This window comes from Halichoeres trimaculatus, unplaced genomic scaffold (assembly GCF_033239565.1).
Source record: "Halichoeres trimaculatus isolate MK-OKI-2021-1 unplaced genomic scaffold, fHalTri1.1 fHalTri1_scaffold_2, whole genome shotgun sequence".
Lineage (NCBI taxonomy): Eukaryota > Metazoa > Chordata > Actinopteri > Labriformes > Labridae > Halichoeres > Halichoeres trimaculatus.
In genome coordinates this window covers 24,652,176-24,673,285 of record NW_027437180.1, presented here as the reverse complement: position 1 = coordinate 24,673,285, position 21,110 = coordinate 24,652,176, and the positions used below count along the sequence as shown (strand labels likewise).

Sequence of the window (21,110 nt, the reverse complement as noted above, 5' to 3'; positions counted from 1 at the left end):
TACTTTCAAAGTAGATCAAAGTAGTACATCATACACAATTTTACTATGTTCTACGATAATCTCCTTGTTTGAAAAACTTTTCCCAAGAATTGTTTAAAAAGAAAATTAAAGAAATTCAGTTTCTTGTCATTTTCAAATTCAAAGCTTCAACGTACAATTGAGTGTTTTTCAGAGCGTATGCACTCTAAAACAACTAAACTTCACCATTTGCACTAGTCAGTTAAACAAATCCTTAATTTCTGTCACTTTTTTATACCTGAAGTACTGGACAAATGTTGTCACAAAGCTGAAAAACAGCCACACACCACTTTATGTGACTGTAGCTATGGTTATTGGCTACTGTCAAAGGCCATCAATGCCCCACTACCTGTATGTAAAAAAGTACAGATGACAGAAGGCATCTTGTATTTTGATCTAGAAAATGGAAATAAAGGCCGTACCTGCAAGGAGAACAAAGGCTGGGGGTACTTTCTCTGCTAAATTTGGTCTCTTCAAAACCAATCTGTGATGTTGTGTTTAGCCTTTTCAAATAAATTGCTCTCAATGCGTTTTTTTTCTGTTTTCTTACCTCCAAACTAGTTGGTGAGTCAGAATTTAAATTTCCTCATAAAGACAAGGAATTTTAAATCTTGTGGACTCAAAACACCTCCTGATGGTATTAATTTACAGTTGACTGATAATTTGATTTTTGCAGGACTTGGACATTTTAGAACAACAAAATCTTAAGCGTATCACAATTTCAGAATTTAAAGTCCTGTCACGTCTTAGTTGAGGAGAAATCAAAAATTAATTAACCACCAGCAGTCAAATTCTTTTTTACTTGGATGATAAGATAAAAACAAAAAAAGAATGATATTCCTGCTGTGTACATCAAACTGTCACCCAGCGGTCAAAAATATCAGAACTGACCAAACAAAGCAAAGAAACTTCCTGAAGTGTGTTTCAGTGTGTTGCATCAGTAATAGAAGAAGGAGGAAAAAAGAGAAGTAAAAAAAACTCAAACAGACTAATTAGTCTCTCATTCTGTCAAACACAATATTTTGCATGTTTGGGATCAAAAAACAGGAGAACACTGGTTAAAAAGTTGTGGGTGGTTGTGTCTGTGAAGCAGTGTGATACCGTCAGGGGAGGCTCTTTACAACACTTATCTACAGAGACAGAAGTAAAAGCAGCTGCTCCTCCAAGCACAAACAGCGAGTTTATCTAAAGGGAAACGCTGACTGCTGCTGAAAGACTCAGTCAGGTAGAAGCAGCAACATTTAAGTAGTTAGATTAGTTTACTGTACATAAACTGAAGACCCTGAGGTTTATTGACTTTGCTTTATAGAGTCTTATTTAGGGCACATAAAAACTTGCAGTGCTGCTGGAGTTGAGTGAATCTGAGGAGTTTAGTTTTTCCGTGGAGGTTAGTGGCTGTGAATTCTGCTGTTGTTTCTCATTTTTAGCACAGAGTCCTTCTTGTCTTCCCATTGCACTTGACTCAAATTTCAGATGCTTGTTTAATTGTTTTGCTGTCTTGCAAGAATTCATCAGATTTACTAATAAGTTAAGATGATTTGTGTGTGATTTGACAAGTTAGCAAATGTTAATTCTCACTCAAATGGTTTTGTGGAATTTTCACACTTGCTGCAGAAAATCTAAGAAGACAAACAGGTTGTGTGTTTAAACAACAACCAAAAACAGAAACTGAAAGAAAAAAAGGGAACTGCAGAGAAAGCAGGTGGCGTTAAGCCTAACCTTCATATTTAATCAAACTGGTTGATCATAGGGCTTAAGAAATGGGGGCTAATAACAACGAGGCTTAATCAAATGATCGTGTTTTGTAGTAGCAACACTGGGTGAGGTGACACAGCTCAAAACTAAAAGAATTTTAGATACCTTCAGTTTATCCAGGTATGTGGCGCCTTGTAGACATATTATTATAATGAGAATAATGCAGAATTCATGTGAAACACACCAATTAGCAAAATACCTTTTGTTTCTTGATCAAGTTACATTTTCTAAACATGTGTAAGAGGCTGCATTAAACAAAAATCCCTCTGGGAAATGTGCAGCATCAGTACTGCATCACATCAGAACCCTGTATCAATAGGCTAAAACCAACAAGTAAAACAGTAAGCAATGTTTGCAAAGCAAAACTCACAGGGATAGAACTGAACAGTTCTCGACTTTCACTAAGGTGCACAAGGACAAAACCACAGGAAATTCTGTGGCTCCCAAAGAAAGTTGCAACACACCCAGCATCAACACCTGCTTCCCCACAGCAGATGCATAGTGTTGATAGTTGTGGATGTATGCATAGCTGCTATGGGCACGTCCAGATCACCTTACGCCACAGGCCTGCAGAGAAGGGTGTGGTGGGTGAGAAAAGTAATACTGCAGATGAAATGTCCTGCTGTCGATGTTCTCGATCTGCTAGCTTGTGCAGCAGCTGGATGCCCGTTCTGGCTCCTCGAGATACAGCAGCTTCTCCTGGGCACGTTTGAAATGAAATTCAAGCCTGGACTATTTTTATATGTACAGTATGGGAACTTTTAAGGTTGGTGTTATCACTTGGAAGTTTCTCAGGGGATATAATGGACACAGTGCTGAGCACTGCAGCCTAGAAAGCTGCACGTTCAAATGAAGATTTGAAATCCTAGCCAGAGTACAAAGTAACAAAGCAAATAAACTGTGTTATCTCCAAGTCTTTCATGAGTTAACAATTCAAGCAACAAAACATCAAGTTTAGGCCTTTAAAACTGTGGTCAATGATACAAGTTTTTGTCTCTGAAGATTCACAAGACCAAAACTGCGACACCACAGAGACTGTGGGAAATCCAAGCTATGCTATTCACTTGAGACAGCTGTGAAAAGTGAAACAAAGCCTGTGTCTGTCTTGTGCGACTTGAGTTTAGTTCTTCCAACTAAACAGACTTTTAAAACAGCCATAGCGCCCAAGCGTTTGTTTTCTATATAGAAGACCAATTAGCATTCTTTAACACTAGTAAGTTACTAAAAAGTGAGAAGCAAAATCACAGAATCCTTTCCAGTGCAAACAGAGGTGTGATAAATTTGAAAGTCCATCTTTTGGTGGATCTTCCCTGAGGCCTAAAATAATTAAAACATCATTTTATCTAATACTCCTTTGCCTCAAGTTCAGATTTATTTTCATCCAACTGAGAAACATAACAACACCATTTCTGCTGCTGAGCACAAACGCAGAGTGTACCTTGAAAATGGCTGTGGATTCAATCATGTAAATAAAATGAAGAAAATGTAAATATCCACTACACACATAAACAAAAAGTAGGCCCTAAAGCCATGCTAGAAATGTTTAAAGCTACCCTGATGAGCTAACCTAATCATAATGACAAAAGCGAGATGATAATGCAGTGGTCTCTATCTTGGTATAGCTGGTCAGAAAACATTAGAAAAGCTAGCACTTGCTAAGGAGCAGAAACCACAAAGTATGGATGAGGCGGCCAACATCAATAATACAGAAAAGTACAAGTAGTTCGAGAAAAAACAATATATCCCTAAGGCTAAATAAGGACAACACTGTAGCATGTGTAATGATACAGGCCCTGTGTAGAGCTGTAATAAGGGATTATCTTACAGTCGGTGAGGTGTAACAAACATCTCTTTGTCTACATTTCTCTTTCTCCACTTTTTTTTTTTAATTATTATTATTTTTTTAAATCAGTGCTGTCTCACCGATTGACTGGACATTAAAGGCTACAAAAACCAAAGAGACCTCCTGCTGCTGTCTGTCTCTCCTCTGCTTTGAAGCTTCTGACAAACCACTGAATAAACAGCATTAATTAAAACTGAATCACCATAATAGACCGTTTGTGTCAAAAATCTAGTTAAAACAGAGACTGGCTTTGATCTGACAGACAACAAAGGACAGAAAGAAACACACAAGCCAAAACTCTGGGGTCACTGTGACTTTTACCCTTCAGTCTCTGCCCAAATTTTCACCACTGTTCTCCTCACTGCTCCAGCTATCTTCAAAGTTTTGTTTACTTTTCCTGACAGATTTGAGGGTCACATGTTTCAAAGGCTGTCAGAGATTTTTATCTGATGACATTAATGAAACACCTTGAGCACCAGAAGCAGAAAGCAGCTGTAAAAATGAGGCTTGCATGTGAAGTAGAAGTTAAAGAGTTTCAATATTACTCTTATGATCTGTTCACATTTAATGTCGGGGATATAATTTAGAAATCTGATATTTCCTTTTGTGTAGTAAAGTATAAAGCATATATCAATTATATAGTATAAGTAAAGAAAAAAACTACAGTATCCAAAAAGTCCTGGACTTGGCTAGTACATTAGATTAGTATCTCATCACATGGTTCTTTCATTTGACAGTATCAAGTCAAATTAATGTTAATGTTTAATAGGGAATTAATTAAGAGGTCAGACATGCATCAGATATAAGTTAAAAGAAAAATACATTTGGAATGTAAAAAATAGTTGTTTCATAAATTATAAAAAATGTTTCCTTTTCCTTAACAGAACTGTTTCAACAAGCATTGTCCTTGTGGAAATTTCTAATAGACAGATCTGCAGTTCTTTAAATGAGCTAAAATTAACAAATTAATAAATAAACGTCGAATTAATTGTTCGATTTTAATCAAAATTAATTCTGCAAGACCAGAATGACTGGGTAATTTTTACTTTTTTGGAGATTTTTTTTTTCTCTGAATGCTTAAATATTCACCAAAAAAGTAGAAACAGGTATTCAGTGTCAAAGACTTTTGATGTAAATGTAACAGTATAGCATAGCAGCTCTGATCAGAGCGTAATCTGCTATTAAGGAAGAAGAAACAACCAGCGTCATGGTGAGAGCGCACCAGTGTTTTAGAGAATTAACCGACATTAATAGCAGATTTAACTGTAAATTGTCCACAGCAATGCAAAAATACTTTTCAGTTCTTAAAAAACGTTATATGTAAATAACTTAGTAGCGATATTTGTTAAAGAAGTTGTAAGGGATTTTTTCACTTTAAATCACCACCTGCATTACATAGTAAGAATTCCCTTAATGAAAACCGAGATAAAGACAATTTAAGTGATTTATATTTACTCTAAGACAAACTGATTGCATTTCATATACAACTATAGAACCACAGGTATGGGAAAAAGTAACAGTTTGTATATTTTTAACAGCAGTAAATGTGCATTTTCATTATAAAATTATACACAGGATAATCACAAAGAATAAAAGCCACAGCAGAATCATTTTCCCATTTTGGATGAATTGATATTAATTATTATTTAAAACATAGCCTAAAAATAGGCTTGTTGGCGACGGCCTTTTTAAGGTTATATTTTGGTGTCCGCCATCTGCCATGGGTGGGGCCGAGGAAAGGAAACTTTGTTCAACGAGTGCATTAAATCTTCACAAGAAAACTCACAACAGACCCTATTATTCTATTGTTCCTGTCCATCACAAAGATTAAATTGCTTATATTCCTAGCCCAGACAGGAAATATAAGCCGCTGACTCGTAGCACAGGCTATGAAATGTCAGATGAGAGCTTTTGTGGGTTAATTAGTACTTTTGTTTTCTTGACGGCAAAACAGTCATAGATGGAAGTAGCTTAATTTTCTGGTTGAGATTTTTCTTATTAAGCAGACCAAAAAGGCACAAACAACCAAGATGAAGGTGAGGTGATGATGCAGAGTGACCTTTGATATTTTTATGATCTGTGGTTTGACCGAAACCAAAGTGTGCAAGTGACGAAAACAGTACAATACATACCCGTCTGCGGCAGAAAGGCAAACCCTGAGCAATGATGTTGATGCTAAATATCTTGAGCACTTTCTGAGGCGGTACCGGGTCCGTGGTGATGTCCTTTGGGTCTGCCAGGTCAAGCGGCTTGTTCTCCAGGGGGACATGCAAAGTCTTCCCTTTCCCGCAGGCAACATTTGGCATCTTTTTGCGCGCACCAGACGAAGAGAATCGGGGAATTGGGCAATGCCTCAGCATTGCAAGAAAAAGTTGTTTAATGGATCATATCCCAGAAGGAGCTTTGAAAGCTGGCCCACCTCTGTCTGGAGCTGATAACTCTTCTCAAACCGGCTTACTATCGTCACCTCACCGCGCTCACTGAGCCTCTGCACCTACGTACACAGGACTCAGCTCCCTGCTGACTGGCACCCTTTAAAATATCACTGAGGTGTGAGGTCACTGTTGCTCCCCAAGCCAGCGGAGCAGCTGCCTGAAAAGAAGATGGACCAACTCTCCGGCCTCTCCCCCCTCAGACAGGCACTGTGGCATCTGCTCCCCAAACCCCTCGGTGGTGGAATGTGTACCAGCAGCCGTCAGACACAGCACACGTGTCCAGGGAGCTTCCTCATTGTGGTCATTCTCTGACCCATCGATGGTTCTCCCAACTTAGTGACCTACATCATCACTGAGCCCAGCTGACTTCACCTCATGAAAAGTATCTGCATACACAAAAACAACCCTGGGCTTTGTCTTTCCTCTGAAACACATTTGTCAGAGGCAGTGCTGAAGCTAGGATTTGTTAAACACTAACCTTTCCTGACTTATCCACAAACTGAGGTGTTCAGGAATGTCAGGAACTCTATCAATGTCGGCAAAGACGCTGGAAATATTTCAGGAGACAATCACAGTAGTTCAGCACCAGCATGTGTGACACATGCATAGACTTAAAAGAGGACTCACTTGAGCAAGTGTTGAGAGGGCGTGCTTTTAAGTTTATTAAAGCATCTTCACATGCAGATACAAAGGAAGAAGCCACAGCAGGATGTCTCTCTTTTTCAATCAAAACGTTGTTCAACTCTGCCAGTGTCACAGGTTTGAGGGTATGAAGGTGCATAGAGTGCCACAGCAGGGAGTCAAGCAAAAATCTTTATGTTTCTTTTTCATACTGATTCCCACTGAAAGTTTCAAAACAGGTGCCGCTGAATATTTATAAACTTACAGATTGAGTGAGTGACATGAGACGACTTTCTCTGTGTGCACTTTAATGTCTGAACACATGGTAACAGGAACACCAGGGATTAACCTCTCTTCTATTCTCACATCCACCATTGTTAGAGGAGGATTACAGCAGCAGAACATCTATCAGAGCAGACCGAGGGCCCCGACGCATCAGGCCAACAGGCAGCCATTGGACGCCATTGAGTCCCTGCAGCTAAACAGCCAAACTTTTTACAGTTTGTTCAGCACAACTGGTGCAACTCGGCGCCACATTGACAGCTGTTCAGTTAACTTAGCATTATCAACTGAGTCCATTACTGAGAGAGAAGGCTCCAAAATGAGCAACCAAATAACAACTAAGACAAAGTTATTATTATTATTATTTACATTGAGCTTTAATACTGCATCAGCTTTGGATGACTGCGTATTTACCCACACCAATAATTCCATTTTTTTTAAAGGTAAATTAGCAAATGTCTACAACAAATACAACATACTGGTAACCAATGGTGTGATGCTGATCCAAACTGCACAAAACAGTCCATCCTCCAAAAAACAAACAAACCAAAAAAAAGAACAAGATTTGCTGAAATTATGAAGCCATTGCTCCAGTCAGGTCTGACCAACCGGTTACTGTCAGAGGGGTGGGCCTCAAACACCAAGGTCTATCCATGGCTCTACCCCAAACAGGGTCCCAGTCCAGAGAGCTGGCAAATTGAGGGAAATAGGTTTGTGGAGTAAGGAGCGTCAAAGCAGCTAAAACAGAGAATTTCAGATAGAAGCCAAAAGAAGGGTTTTCCAAAACAACAGGGTGAGAAAAATAGGCATTTTAAGCAGAGAATCAAGTGAAGCTACCAGAGGGACAGTATAAAGACTTAAAAAAAGGCACAGTACCCCTCTTTAAAGAAAAGAGATTTACTCTGACGTGCAAGTCTGCAGATAACAGGTAAATGGGAGACGCAGGGTTGCATACTTTCATCATGCAGGAGAGAAAGCATGATTAAACTAAGAGTAACTGATGGGTACAGTTAGCTGAACGAATCAACACTGTTACCCTGGAATTACAGTCAGTCAAAAAAAAGCTCATTAATAAGTTTATAACTTCAGGCCTTAACTGGCGGATACTACCAACCATTAGTTCAGGATGTAGATTTGCAAATTACTACTGCTATGCTCTACTACTGGATGTAAACAGTCACAGCCAACAGATGGAATCTGATAAGCCCGACCATCATTTTAGTAGTATTTTGATCTAGAAAATGGAGGTAAGGTTGAGCGTAAGGTGTCTGGTTAATGTTGACTCACAAGGAAGACTGAGGGCTGATGCTACTAGCTCTGCTAACTTTAGCCACACTCAGAAAAACTTTTTGACACATTTACTAAGGGGACTTCTTCATGGAGAATGATTTTTTTTTTCTGTTTTCTTATCTCTAGAAAAGTCAACAAATCCCAAATTTCTCTTTAGACGACAAGGAAATCAGCCTTTAGAACAACTGTACTAACAGTTCAAACATACTGTGGCTATATTTTACCACCAAGGGGTAAAAACAATGTCCATATGCAAGAGAGCTGTGAGATCAACATCAGTTGCAATATTTGCAGTGTTGCATCTTTCTGCAAGTGCTCCAACATGTATCAGTTAGCCTCCCTTGTCCAGATCTTCAGTTTTGGCTTTGTGAGTTTGGCACCAGCACACTTGTGCAGCTAAGATAAACAACAAAACCTGCTGCCCTTCCCTGACTTGACTGAAGACAACCAAAAGAAAATGAGTAAGAAAGTAGGGTTCTTTTATGCAGGCTAAAAAAAATAATAAATGCAACTGAAAATAAACCTTACCAAAATTAAATCTTACTTTCCCTTTCAGTTTACAAGCCATAACTGATGACTGCTAGAATGCACAGTGTAATAACCAATGAGGCACCTGTGAAGGGGTGCTTGTTTTCCACACAGCCCAGGCCGTGTAGCGGTTACATGAGCTTCAGACTAATCTTAGGCCGTAAAGCTATGTGGCAGACATGCTGCTGCAGTCTGCTACAACACAACAAACCAAAGTTCCTTTGCTGAATAGCAGGCCGAGAAAGCATATTTACCTATACATCATCAGCATTCATTTTTAGACTTTACAGGTTCACTGAGCTTTACAGTGCTCAAAAACTACACAGAGAATAAAACCACTGATCACAGGCCTCTTTTATTAGTAAGAAGGATGTTTTTATACAACAATGTATTTGTTGTTCCAGGTCATAAAAACACTAACAAAGCTGTTACAGGGGGAAATTTCTGCTGTCTGTTTGTCTGCTTTCTTTTAATAGTGTGTACCACTAATAACTGCCTGGTCACTGAGTTTGCCATCTCTGAAAAGACATCCCATGACTGCTGGAGAGCCAGGGGTCAAGAATGTTCGGCTCCTGGTAACTCAGTACACGTACAAATCAACCCCAGCTTCTCACAGAAACTGAGATGACAAGGCAGGACTGCAGATGAAGACCCTAACACTGTCTGCCTTTCTGTGGTCGTATAATGTTATAAACAGCAACAATGCCATTAGGGTACTGCTGAAGATGAAACTTAAAAGGTGGAGATTCTGACTGAGCAATGCAATAATAGATAATGGGCATGGAGAACAACTCTCTCATCGTCAGTCAATCAGGTTGGCTGGAAATATTAGGAAGACAGTTCTTCTCAAACCTAAATAAACATGGACATGTGTTTATAATTAGTATTTTGTGATATGGACACACAACAGATCTCTATTTGCATTGTTTACCGCACATTTAGTAAAAAATGTTGACAACTGTTTAATAAAACTACAGCCACTGCAGTATTTCCCCAACTGCATATAGTACAGCTCTTTTTTTCAGTCATGCTCAAGTTTCATTTTATCGAACACATTTGAGAAATTTCCCCCCTCTACAGACAGTGTTGTCCTGAAACTACTCAAATAACTGGAGTTTTTGCTAAGGGCTCTAAAACAGACAACATAAAAGCATAAAAAGTAAGGCAATTATGGTCTAAGGGTAAACTGTAAAATGTGCCAAATCTTCTCTGCCAATGCCAAACAGCTTCTTCTGATGATGCTAATGGCTCTTTTTACTGACCCGACCCAGAACCCAACATGATCTAACTTTACAACATTTAAGTCAGCTAAAATCCTTTTTACCAGCCAATTTCAACTGGAAGATTAATTTCAGCCACAAAATGTGCAGCAGCTGCTGACTTTAGCTGACGTTAGCTTTTTATCCCAAAGACAGGTAACACATATTGGCTTGATTAGATGCACACTGATGATGTCCTCTGCTTCTCTTTTCAAGAAACTCCTTTATGACATATTGTACATTGCAGTTTGCTTCTTTCTTATCCTTTGCTTCAGGCAAAGCATAACCAGACTTAAAAGCTCTTTTCATATTTAGCAATCTTCACAAGAAAGTGGCCATCCAAATTCTTCCCCCAGTTAATGGTTGCAATTCAGTTTCATTAAAAGCTCTAAATCAAGGCATGTTTTTACATTAGGTATTCAATTTAAATGACGTGACTTGACTTTAAATATGTTATGTCATAGGACGACAGCCGAGAGACATGGCAGCCGAATCTATAACCTCAAATGCTATTGATTTAAAGGGTCCATCATTGCAGCTCTGGAAGGGATTAGGTAACTTTAACGGACCATCTTTTTGAAGACTCAATTAAATAAAATATCATGAATAAAATATCTTCCTACTTAGCCCTAACGGCAAACAGTCTCTGCACATTAAGTTGATGTGAACTGAGTGATGATGTTATCAGAGTGTGTGTTTTGCAGTTGTTGGGGCTGATGCAGCTTAGTTTTTCTAAATAAACACTTTCAGAAGATACGAGTTGTGTGTAGGTTTTTAATGCTAAACTGGGAGTACAATTAACATAAATTACCCAACCGTCCCTGCATCAGCAAGCGACTATGCTATAACCTCTGCAAGAAACTAAAGGCGGTGCTTGAAATAGAAAAATACATGCTGCTCTCTTACTGTCATGCCCTGCTGGACAGTGTCCATGTGAGACTGGTAAGAGTGCAGACTGAGCACTGCTGAAGTACGCACCCACAGACTGTTTGCATGTAAAGTCCAGGAGGCTGACTCCCTCTAGTGCTTGAGGCTGGAACTAAACTGCCGTACCTTGATATGCAACAAAGAATTCATGGGAAGTTTCAAAATGATTTTATTGCCTGGGTTCTATGACTGTGAATGCAACTGAGACGCTGTTTGTTGAAAACATGGGTCTTAGAATAAGGATTCTGCACCGCTCATTTGCAGTTTGTATTAATACAGTATTTACAAGGCACTGACCATGCTCTTTTTCCAAAGCATGACTGCAATGACTGGTGATGCACGGATGAGCTAACTGTAAAATGTATCAGCCCAATGGAGGCGCAAATCCTTTTAGCTCATGTTTCTTTGTCATTATCTTCCACAGCAGAAAAAGCTGCTTACAAAGAACACGCTGAGCTTGCAGGAGTGGTGAGCACAAACACACACATGTAACAATGGAGCAGACTTCTCTTTTCCTGTACATGCAAGTTTTTCTAATTCAGGGACCTGCTTTTCTTTTGGGGGCGGGTATATTTGAAGTAAAGTCTACCCAAGGAAATTCTATGAAAGACTAAACTGTGAATGGTTTTATCACAGAATTTAGATTTAATCTGAGATTTAGGAGGAAAAATCTCTCTCACATGTTGTGTCTACAGCAAGGCTATATGACCTGCGAGATGAAAGCAGGTGCGGAGCTAGTGACTAAAAGAATTTATCATTTACCTGTATTACACCAGGTCTTATTCATGTGGTTCAGTTGCTGTCCTGCTTTTTCACAAGTTAAAGCACCACAATGACATGAACTGAATAAAACTAATCATTTTTGAGCTATGTGTGATTAAATCTCTTTCCAATATTATTCAATTGTAGTGACTGAAGGGTGGGATGTGTTGATGATAATCATTTACTTACAATACAGAAAAGATAATCAATTCAACAGGTCAATGAAAGTGCATCAGTGTGTTATAAAGTCTCCTGTAAATAACATTTCCTCAATAGGTATTGGCAGTGACTCAAACTAGTTGCTTCATGTGGGTGGAAGAGAACACTGCTTCTTTGTGGCTCATCTCCGCCTGTGTGACAGGGCCAGTGTGTGGGAGACGCCACCTACAATAAGCCTTTTCTTTGGAATAACATTTAATTAGAGCAGATAAACAGCGGTGTGAGCGTGTGTGTCTGTGTGTGAAGAGAGGAGTACTGAATGTACAACATATTGTCCAAGCTTTTGCTGTGAAAGTGACCTGGGTGACAAGTTATGACTGACTTTCATCCAGCTTAGACTGAAATAGATTATTGTGTATCTGTCAAGATGTACATCGCAGTTCAAAGTCATACTGCCCAAGGCCTTAAGTCTCTTTGATGACTTCATAAAAGTAAACATTGTTTTTTGTCAAGTGGGTACAGTTTTTGTCATAATTACTTTGAAAAAAGATTTAAATTTGCTTTTGATTCAGGACAAGCTGTAGTGAATGTTTTTGCAGCAGAACTGGTAATTTCCACTCTAGAATCCATAGCTGTATCATTTACTTCTGCTTCTTAGTTTTACATTTAACATTGATCAAAAAAGACACAGTACCTGGGATTTGTGTCTTGCCTGTTTTTGACTGCATCTAGGTTAAAACTGCAGCTTCGATGCAGACATCTTGTTTGTCATGATACCAAAGTGGCTGAGGTGAATGACGAAAAGGGTGCAGCAAAGTACCTAATATGTGCGACACCCACTGTGCAGTCTTATAGATCTCTTTTAACCCACATAATTTAATATCGTATGCTTCCAGTGATAACTCTGCCCTCACAGTGCCCTCCTAATTTGCTTTATCAGAATACTGCAGATCCATTTACCACCAAAGGCCTCAGATGAGTCATCATGAGACATGGAATCCTGTAAGATCCCATAATACCAAAGTCATTAGTCATGGGTGATATGTTAAAATTATATTTTAAGATGGAGAGGCAGCGGCGTACGGTTAAAAAAAAAAACAATATGCCTCCATCTAAAACAAGATTTGAAAATATATGACAGTTTAATATAGCTTAATTTAATTTGAAGGCTTTGAAATTTGGTTACAGTTCTGAAGCAAAAGTTAGATTTTGAAAGATGTATCTAGTGCTCCGTTTCATGCCGTGAAATCATATCAGTCAACTTTAGTTTCAGAGTTAACGCTGAGTAAAGAATTCATTTATTTTCTACACCTGTTCTCATTAAACAAAGTGCACCTGAAAATGTCCAACTTCTGCAGCTTCTTTTCGCAAACTATTCGCTCAGTTGTAGAAACAGGAAAATTTTGAAGGTTCAGATCAGGTTAATAATTTCATTCAGTTTCAATTAATGAAAAGCAGCAGATGGGTTAGTTATCAGAACTCCTGTAGTTTCATATCTTAAACTGAGCAGTAAAATGAATTTGATATTGAGGTATGCTTGCAGCTATTTTCCTCATAAGTTATATCTTAGTTTTTTATGAGTACTTGGAAATTTTGAGACGAGTGAGAACAAATTCAGTGAACAAACAAAATATTTGTCACACCCTTTAACTCTCAACTTAAACAACCTTTAACATTTAATCCACCAGCTACTGTAAAATAATCTGCCTGCCCAGTATGTAAATATCAACACCTGCTACAGCCCAGCACTTCATAGTACGCCACATGATAACCCAGCACCATATACTCAGTCTTTCAACATGTGAAAATGTCATGAGGTGCACACCCTTCTCTGGCTCCTTTGAGTAGAGAGAGACATCTATCAGGGTGAGGGGACTTAGATGGGGACATTACTTCTTAAAGCTCTTCAACAAATTAAAGGTTAAATGATGAGAGTGACTCTGCTTGTTGGTGCTCAGTCAGCAGAAAAAGAGGCTAAGAGTACAAAGAGAAGAAGAGGTGTGGTGTTTTATTCTAGTGAGCTGGGTCTGAAGCACCTGGAACACAATCTGCCCTCATCATGGACATTTTATGTATCGAGAGATCAACATTATCCTGATAGTACATTTCAACACTTCTGCCATCCTTAGAATGTTTGCATCCATGCACCAGTCACATAACCAGCCATAAGGTGCACGCACTAATCACTTAAGCAGACAATCAGCATCTTGGAACATTCTAGGTCTGAACAGGTTCACTGATTCTTTGCTGCCCCGTGTTTGACACTCTGCAGCTGTTAATATGCTCATAGTGTGCAAGCCTGGATACATGTGCTCTGTGGGAACATATACAGTCCTTTCAACATGTGACCTACATGCAGATAACCTATCTCCTGCCTGTTATGCACTCAGTGACCCTGGTTTTGGAAATAACAGAAGGAGATGAGACTATATGTTTTAATGTGAACACATACACTGAGGACCACAGCGGCATGTCAAATTTTAAAGCTGACATCAGGATTTTACATTCCTGTTTGTTTCAGGCTTATACTGAGTTGGACTGTTTAAAGCTGCTGGTGCTCCTCCTCAAGGCCAGCTGGCTTTCAAGTTTAACACAAAAAGTCCTCTTTTAAGCAACATGACCACTTTCCTTATCTATAACTGTGAGGGTTTGCAGCTTTTCTGTTTTGAGTACTATTGAGGACACACTGCGGTATCTGTCTTTCAACTTAATAGTTACAGAAATTTATTTTGCAGCTGCAGACCTTAAGTTTAGGAATATATTACTGCTCCAAAATTCACAAAATATTTTAAATGTGGGAAAACTTGAGCACTTACAAACAAGGTTTGATTGATCAGTTTTATTGTTTCATTTTTCTGTCTAGTACATTGTCTTACATATATGTTTATCTTGACCTTTTCTGATCTGATGTGATGTCATGGATTTATGGTACTGACTGTTTTTCAAGTCAAAAACGGAATCAAATTCATTCAGAAAACTTAACACAAATACTTTCCACAACAACTCAAAATATGCAACAGCAAAAGCCAAACTACAAAACAAAATGTGATCGTTCAACATCAGTGCCAGCTGGCCGGCTATAGTGACTCAGACCCTGACGAACCTTTCTGACAGCTGTGTCCGATGGTAAGAGGCACACAGGAGGAAATTCAGACTAACTCTATATTTAGGCCAATAAAAGCAAAGGGTAATGCTTTCATCAAAGGCTCAGACGCTCATATAACAGGTATGACATAATACAGGAAACAACTGTGCCAGTTTACAGGGGGAGATGCTATAACTTAACTCCACTGCTGGGCTGCTTCCTATTGTCAGAGGGCGTGTAGACAGAAATATCCTGGTCATGACCACACTGCTGATGATAAATCTGATTACTGTCTGTGGAGATAGGAGTGCTATCTCTGTCGTCCTCCATATAGCCTCAGGTGCTTTGATGAGAATGTATGACACTATTAAATGCACATTATGAAGTAATGTTAAATTACAAATAAAAGCAAATGCCTGCCTTTAGGAGTATTTTGGAGAAGATGTGGGCCAAGATATCAGATTTAAAAACACAAGATTCATTGCTTTGTGATTAATTTTGACTTATGAACCAGAGAAAAATGAATGAAAATAGAATCTGCTGAATGATATTTATTTTCCAACATGTGACAGATGAACTATAGTATTATTTTCATGGTTTAAGTGCTCATTTAGGTCATCTTACAGATACAGGCAGTCCAGTCATTAGAATACCAGTGTTTCCAGAGGTCCTGAAAGCATTTCCATTGTTTAAATACAGGTGCTCCAGTGAAGGCCACTGCAACACTCAACAGAGAGTCACACCATGAATCATAACTCAAACACCTCACCAGCATTGACATCCAAACACCAGCGCTGTGCTTCATCACAGCCTTTTCAACCGAGCACATTCATTCATACAAAGGACACATCCGACACGGCTTTTACATTTGTCTCTTGAACATCACGAGCTACACCGCAGTTGTCACTCAGCAGTCGTCAGTGATCAATCAGCGGGGCATGAACGTGCCTGGAGTTTTAACATGTCCTAAAACAGGCTTCTGTACATTCTACACATGAATGAAGTATTCAGAAGGAGGCTGCAGTGCTATTATTATTTCATGCTGTGCTCACTCCTCCAGTGCAAAACAGTCCCAGAATACAGCTTGTGATTAAACTGCAAATACAGGATGAAAACAAAGACGATACCATTTTCCTAGTTGTAACTACACAGACCATTCTATTGGGTAATAAACTGAAAGGGCTGATCAAACCTGCTTCATTCAGCCACCCGAGGGAAGGTGAGGAAATCATACGGAAGCTATGACAGAATTTTATGGCCTATCTGGTTGACTTTTCCAGAAAAAATCAAACAACCATACATAACAATGCAACTGACAGATATGAAAACTAATACTCTATATTGAATTTTGAGGAAAGAAGAAACTCATTTAAACAGTGATAACTGATCACAGCCTAGTTAACACAACTAAACCCTGCAGCTGAACAAGGAGCCAGTGTTAACAGTGGAGCTTTTCAAATTGCAACAGCCTTTTGCAAAAGCTACACATGCTTAGTCCTTAATGTATTTCAGCATCCTCAAAACTTGTTTGATTATATTGATTCAAACATTTTATTCAAATATGCATGAAGTTTGTGAAACTTTTCTCTAGGCCACAGCTTTGTTTTTTGGTTGGCAAACTACTAGCTTCAATATTAACCTGTATATTGAAAAGATTATTCACTCAACTGCATGATAATGGTCTGTATGATAAAGGTGGTGTAAAGCACTGTTTGAAAATGCTATTCCACAATCTCCAATAAGTGTGCAGCTAAAATAAACACACAAGGTCCTTATCCATACTTCATGAGCCAGTTAACCTGAGGGATCTGTAGACACAGTTAACTACTTAAGAGAGCCTCACCGTCAACAAACTTTGCTTCTTGTACCAAGATGTATAAAACAAAGAAAGACGCGGGACAACACTTTACAAACAGAGATGCTACACGAGATGTGGCTACAGGAAAATGTACTTTAGCAGATTTAAACTGATTTTTTTTATGCAGACACAGAATGAAATCTAGATAAATGTGGATTCCTCAAACTCTAGAAAGAAAAGTGGAGTCAGAAGAAATCAAATCTGTCTTAAAGAAGCCTTCCCTTTGACACAACAGCAAAAAAAATGTAGTTAACCTGTAGTTAAATGTTAGGCAAAATGATCCTCTGAGAGGAGCAAGAAATGAGATCACAAAGAAAATATGAATAATACTTCCACCCAACCATGCACTAACAGATCCTTTATCTGTTTTCACATCTGAAACTCTTCAGTCCTCCTGGTCTGGGTTTGAATTGAAATTGCAGTGCTTTGTGTATTCTGACAACAGGTCAAGTAGATCTTGTTTGTTTTTTTGCATCCTTAATTATTGGCCGTCTGTAAGTGATTGTCATCAAAAGGCCCCAATAAATCCCCAATGAATAAATGTGGTCACTGCCTTCAAGGTGACACAAGATGCTTCCTGGGTTGTGTAGTAACATGTTCACGCCAGAAGAGGGAGCTGTTGGTTCATGTATGAGCTTTGCACAACAAGTGAGGAACAGTGAAAAGGATTTCATAGCAGTGAGATGATAATAGACTAACCCTAACCGTGAACCCTGAACCTGCTGTCAGTGCTTTCAAAGTATTTTATAGACCACTTTTAGAGATACTTAACCAGTGTCCTGCTACAAAACTTTGTTGTAGCACTTTACGCTGCCTGACCTCACTTTGATACAGTGCTAATGAACAGTAAGGGGGTTTGAAGCAGTCACAGAGCCTGTGTCTCAGGTCATTTAAGCAGGGACTATTTTATCAGTTGAAGCTGCAGCAGCTCCAGTGACAAACACCAAACAAACAGCAGCTGTTCTTACCTTCTTGTTGGAAGAGCTTTGGTGTGTGCAGCCCGAGTCCAGGTTGTTATTGGGGGCAGACACATTGTTCCTGAGGGAAGGAGACTGCAGGCCTTCCTCCCCTTCTCCTTCCTCCTCCTCTTCCTCCTCCCTCCCACTCTCCCCTGAGTGTTCAAAGTCATCACTGTCTTGGTCCATCTCCTCTTCATCCTCATCCTCCTCCTCTTCCTCCTCGCCCTCTTCCCTCTCCTCTTCCTCCCTTCCCTGCTCCTCCCCTCCCTCTGTCCTCTCCTCCGCCTCCTCCTCCTCTTGATGACTGCTGCTGTTGTTGTTCTCCTCCTCTTCCTCCTCCTCGTCCTCCTCTTCGCCCAGCGGCTGGTTCCTCAGTCGCCTCTGCTCGGCCCCCCACATCCATCGTGAGCCTTTCTCTCCACCGTTCACATCGTTTGGAGGGTCCCCTTCGTCTTCTTCGCCCTCTTCATCTCGAGGACCATTGCTGGCTCCTGAGACAGTCCGGTCCCATGGCTGTTCTCTTTCGCCATCGACCTGCAACGCCTCGGGCTTCAAAGAAATGGATGAAAATTAAAACTCTGTAAGAAGCTGTGAAGGAAGCATTTTCACAACAAAGTTACATGTTCACTTAATAAATGTGAGTGCTCTGAATTCAAATTTTGAGTGGCTGATTAATGTATGTGCCCATGATATTCTTGTCTCAAAGATTCAAAACTGTAAAAACAGATAAAAGTCTACAGTCAGTTTGCCAAATAATAACACTGGACTTTATCGACTATTCTACTTCCCTTCAAAAAGCTTTCCTGTAAGAGTTGCTCCAGTATCAAAACCATTAGTGGTTTAGGTTCCAATACTACTTAAAATGCTGTATCCAGTATTGACAAGTGTCAATGAGTTGCTGGTCAATGAGTTGTTCTAATACCAACCACAATGACCCCTGAAAACTACAGATTTTTAAGGAATCTACAAAAAAATAAAATCATTTTACAAGCAGAGTGTCAGGAATTGGAGTTTGTTCACTAATAGTGTAGAAACTTTGAGTTGTTCTGGATCTTGGCAAGTCCTCAAGTCAAATGAGAGCACCAGTATTGGGATCAGTATCAGTGCTGTAACTGGGAAAGAAAATATGGTATCAGAACATTTCTTCATGCAAAACCTTTTGTTGGTCCTACCCTTTGCTGCAGCTGCCCTTCCTCCTCTACTACCCGGTTCATGTGCTCATCCTCATCCCCCTCCTCTGCCGCCTGCTGAGGTGCCCGGGCCGTGGAGGAGGCGTTACCTCGCACCGCCGGACCCCCCGGCCCCCGACTCCGCCTGCTGCTGCTGCCCCCCGACAGCAGATCCTGGTTCATTTCCAAAAGCCAGCTTGCTACCTCCTGGACCTTCGCTAGGCTGTCTGAGGAAGAGAAGGTCTTGGCATTCTGCAACGAGATGAAAGAACAAAGATGATCAACAGCTGTTTTATTTTTAATCTTGTCTACTGTTGCTGATGCTTAAATAAACAGATTTTATTTGAAAAACACCATCAAAACTCGCTGCATGTTTTCTCAGAAGAAAAGTGTGAATATCCCTCTTCACATCCTATTCTTAAAATTATCAAACAGCTGCTGTGTCACCCACATTTTGCTGGTCAGCAGCAGACAAGGAAAAAAAGGAGGGAGTGGATGTGTTTGGCCTCAGATCACACAACGTTTGGATGGAGAAAGAAAAGCCTTGAGAGCTTCCAGTGTTCTAGCCTCCAACAGACCCAAAGCCCAATCTGTCATTGACAAAAGCTAAACATGGCTTAAATCTACCAGAATCAATCTTTTAAATGCGTTTAGTTTGAGTTTCTGACGGATTAAAGACATGATGAGTACCCTCTAAATCTGCCCTGCTGCTCGCATGACTTCACCAGTTTCTCATGATGAACATGCTAAATAAACCTGAAAGTCACATAGCTTGCTTCTGAAATGTCTCAAGCTTAGTTTTGTGTATGCCCCAGAGCTTCTACTACAAATAGACAGTGTTTGTTTGGTGCAGTAAAGAGACAAGAATCCAATGTAGGCAACAGAGTTGGTCTGCTGATCTGATCAAGGCATCAACTCTGGTTTGCAGAAGTTGAGTCTGCAAACTACACACTTGGTGCACTGATGCTTTACTCTGTTTGAAGGGCAGCTGATGAGCAGAGAGACATCAATAGATGAGAATGTGGAAAAAAGGGAGAGTGCAGACTAAACAATAACCATGTCTGATGAGAGAAAAGAGTCAGACGCACTTTGTCGCAGCATGTCTGTACTACCTGACCACCTAGATACAAAGTATGAAACCCTTTCAACAAAATAAATAAAAATAAAACTGATGGGTTTAATTTAGAATAAAGATAAGACTAAATCCTCAGTCATTCTTATAAGAAAGGTGGACAAAACAGTCAAATGGAAGCAGAAATCAAAGAAAAAGGGGGAAAATAGATGTATAGTGGCCTGAAATTAAAATAAAACAGATCACAGTTTTGAGATAAGAGTTTCAATTAAAAAGAAAAGTTAACTATGTGATAAGTTAACTTGGTATTTTTACTTCTTCTCTTAACAGGATTTTTCATCTTTAAACTTATACTTTCAACTACTGCGACTTCCTTGAGTCATTATCGTAGCCATAACCATTTACCTCATCTTAAAGATTCACTATTTCATATTTACAATTTCATCTCATTACTTTCACCTATTAAACAATTAAGTAAATGTATACTATCCTACAACTATTGACTGTTATTTTTTTTTTTTGTCATGAATTTTGGCATTTTGACTTACTATCTTGGAATTTGTTAATTTTTTTTTGTTTTTTGTCACTTCATTTATTTTCAACTGCTAGAAATGGGCTTCCATTTAAAAGCAATTACAAAACAAAAACATAAAAAATAATGAGCAATCAAAGGCAAAGATTTTAACAATTTGATGCTAATATGTTCTGACTGCAGACATTTTATCAGCATTCGGTATTTTTTTAAACTAATATCATCAGTCAACTAGGTCATAGTCACAGAATTCAAAAGTTAGGGTCTTCAGAAACAAAAAAAAGCCCAAACATCACATTCCTGTAGAGCCATGACCCCATGCAACATTTTGAATTATCGTCTAGTTTGTTTTTCAGATCTGGCACAAACAAAATCAAAACTCTTTTTTCCAATTTTTTAGACACTTATCAAATAAACAACAGGGGGTTCTACAAAGAGTGGTGATTCTTTTCATCTTCTTTTATTCAATTACGTTTCTTAAAATCTGCAGTCAAACTCTGCACAGATCTCCCACCTGTGCAAACATCTCTACAGTATAATAAGGTGTGAAAAACAA

At 39.2% G+C, this 21,110-nt stretch overlaps 1 protein-coding gene across 1 annotated transcript in view; it reads right to left on the bottom strand.

Moving 5' to 3' along the window:
- fbxw7 (F-box and WD repeat domain containing 7) overlaps positions 1-21,110 on the bottom strand; it is a 133,346-nt gene that overhangs the window by 64,553 nt on the left and 47,683 nt on the right. Inside the window, exons 4-5 of the mRNA XM_074693750.1 lie at positions 18,954-19,202; positions 17,791-18,330 (exon numbers count right to left, since the gene is read on the bottom strand). Of these exons, the coding sequence (XP_074549851.1) occupies positions 17,791-18,330; positions 18,954-19,133 (720 nt within the window). The 5' untranslated portion in view covers positions 19,134-19,202. The remainder of the gene's footprint in view (positions 1-17,790; positions 18,331-18,953; positions 19,203-21,110) is intronic.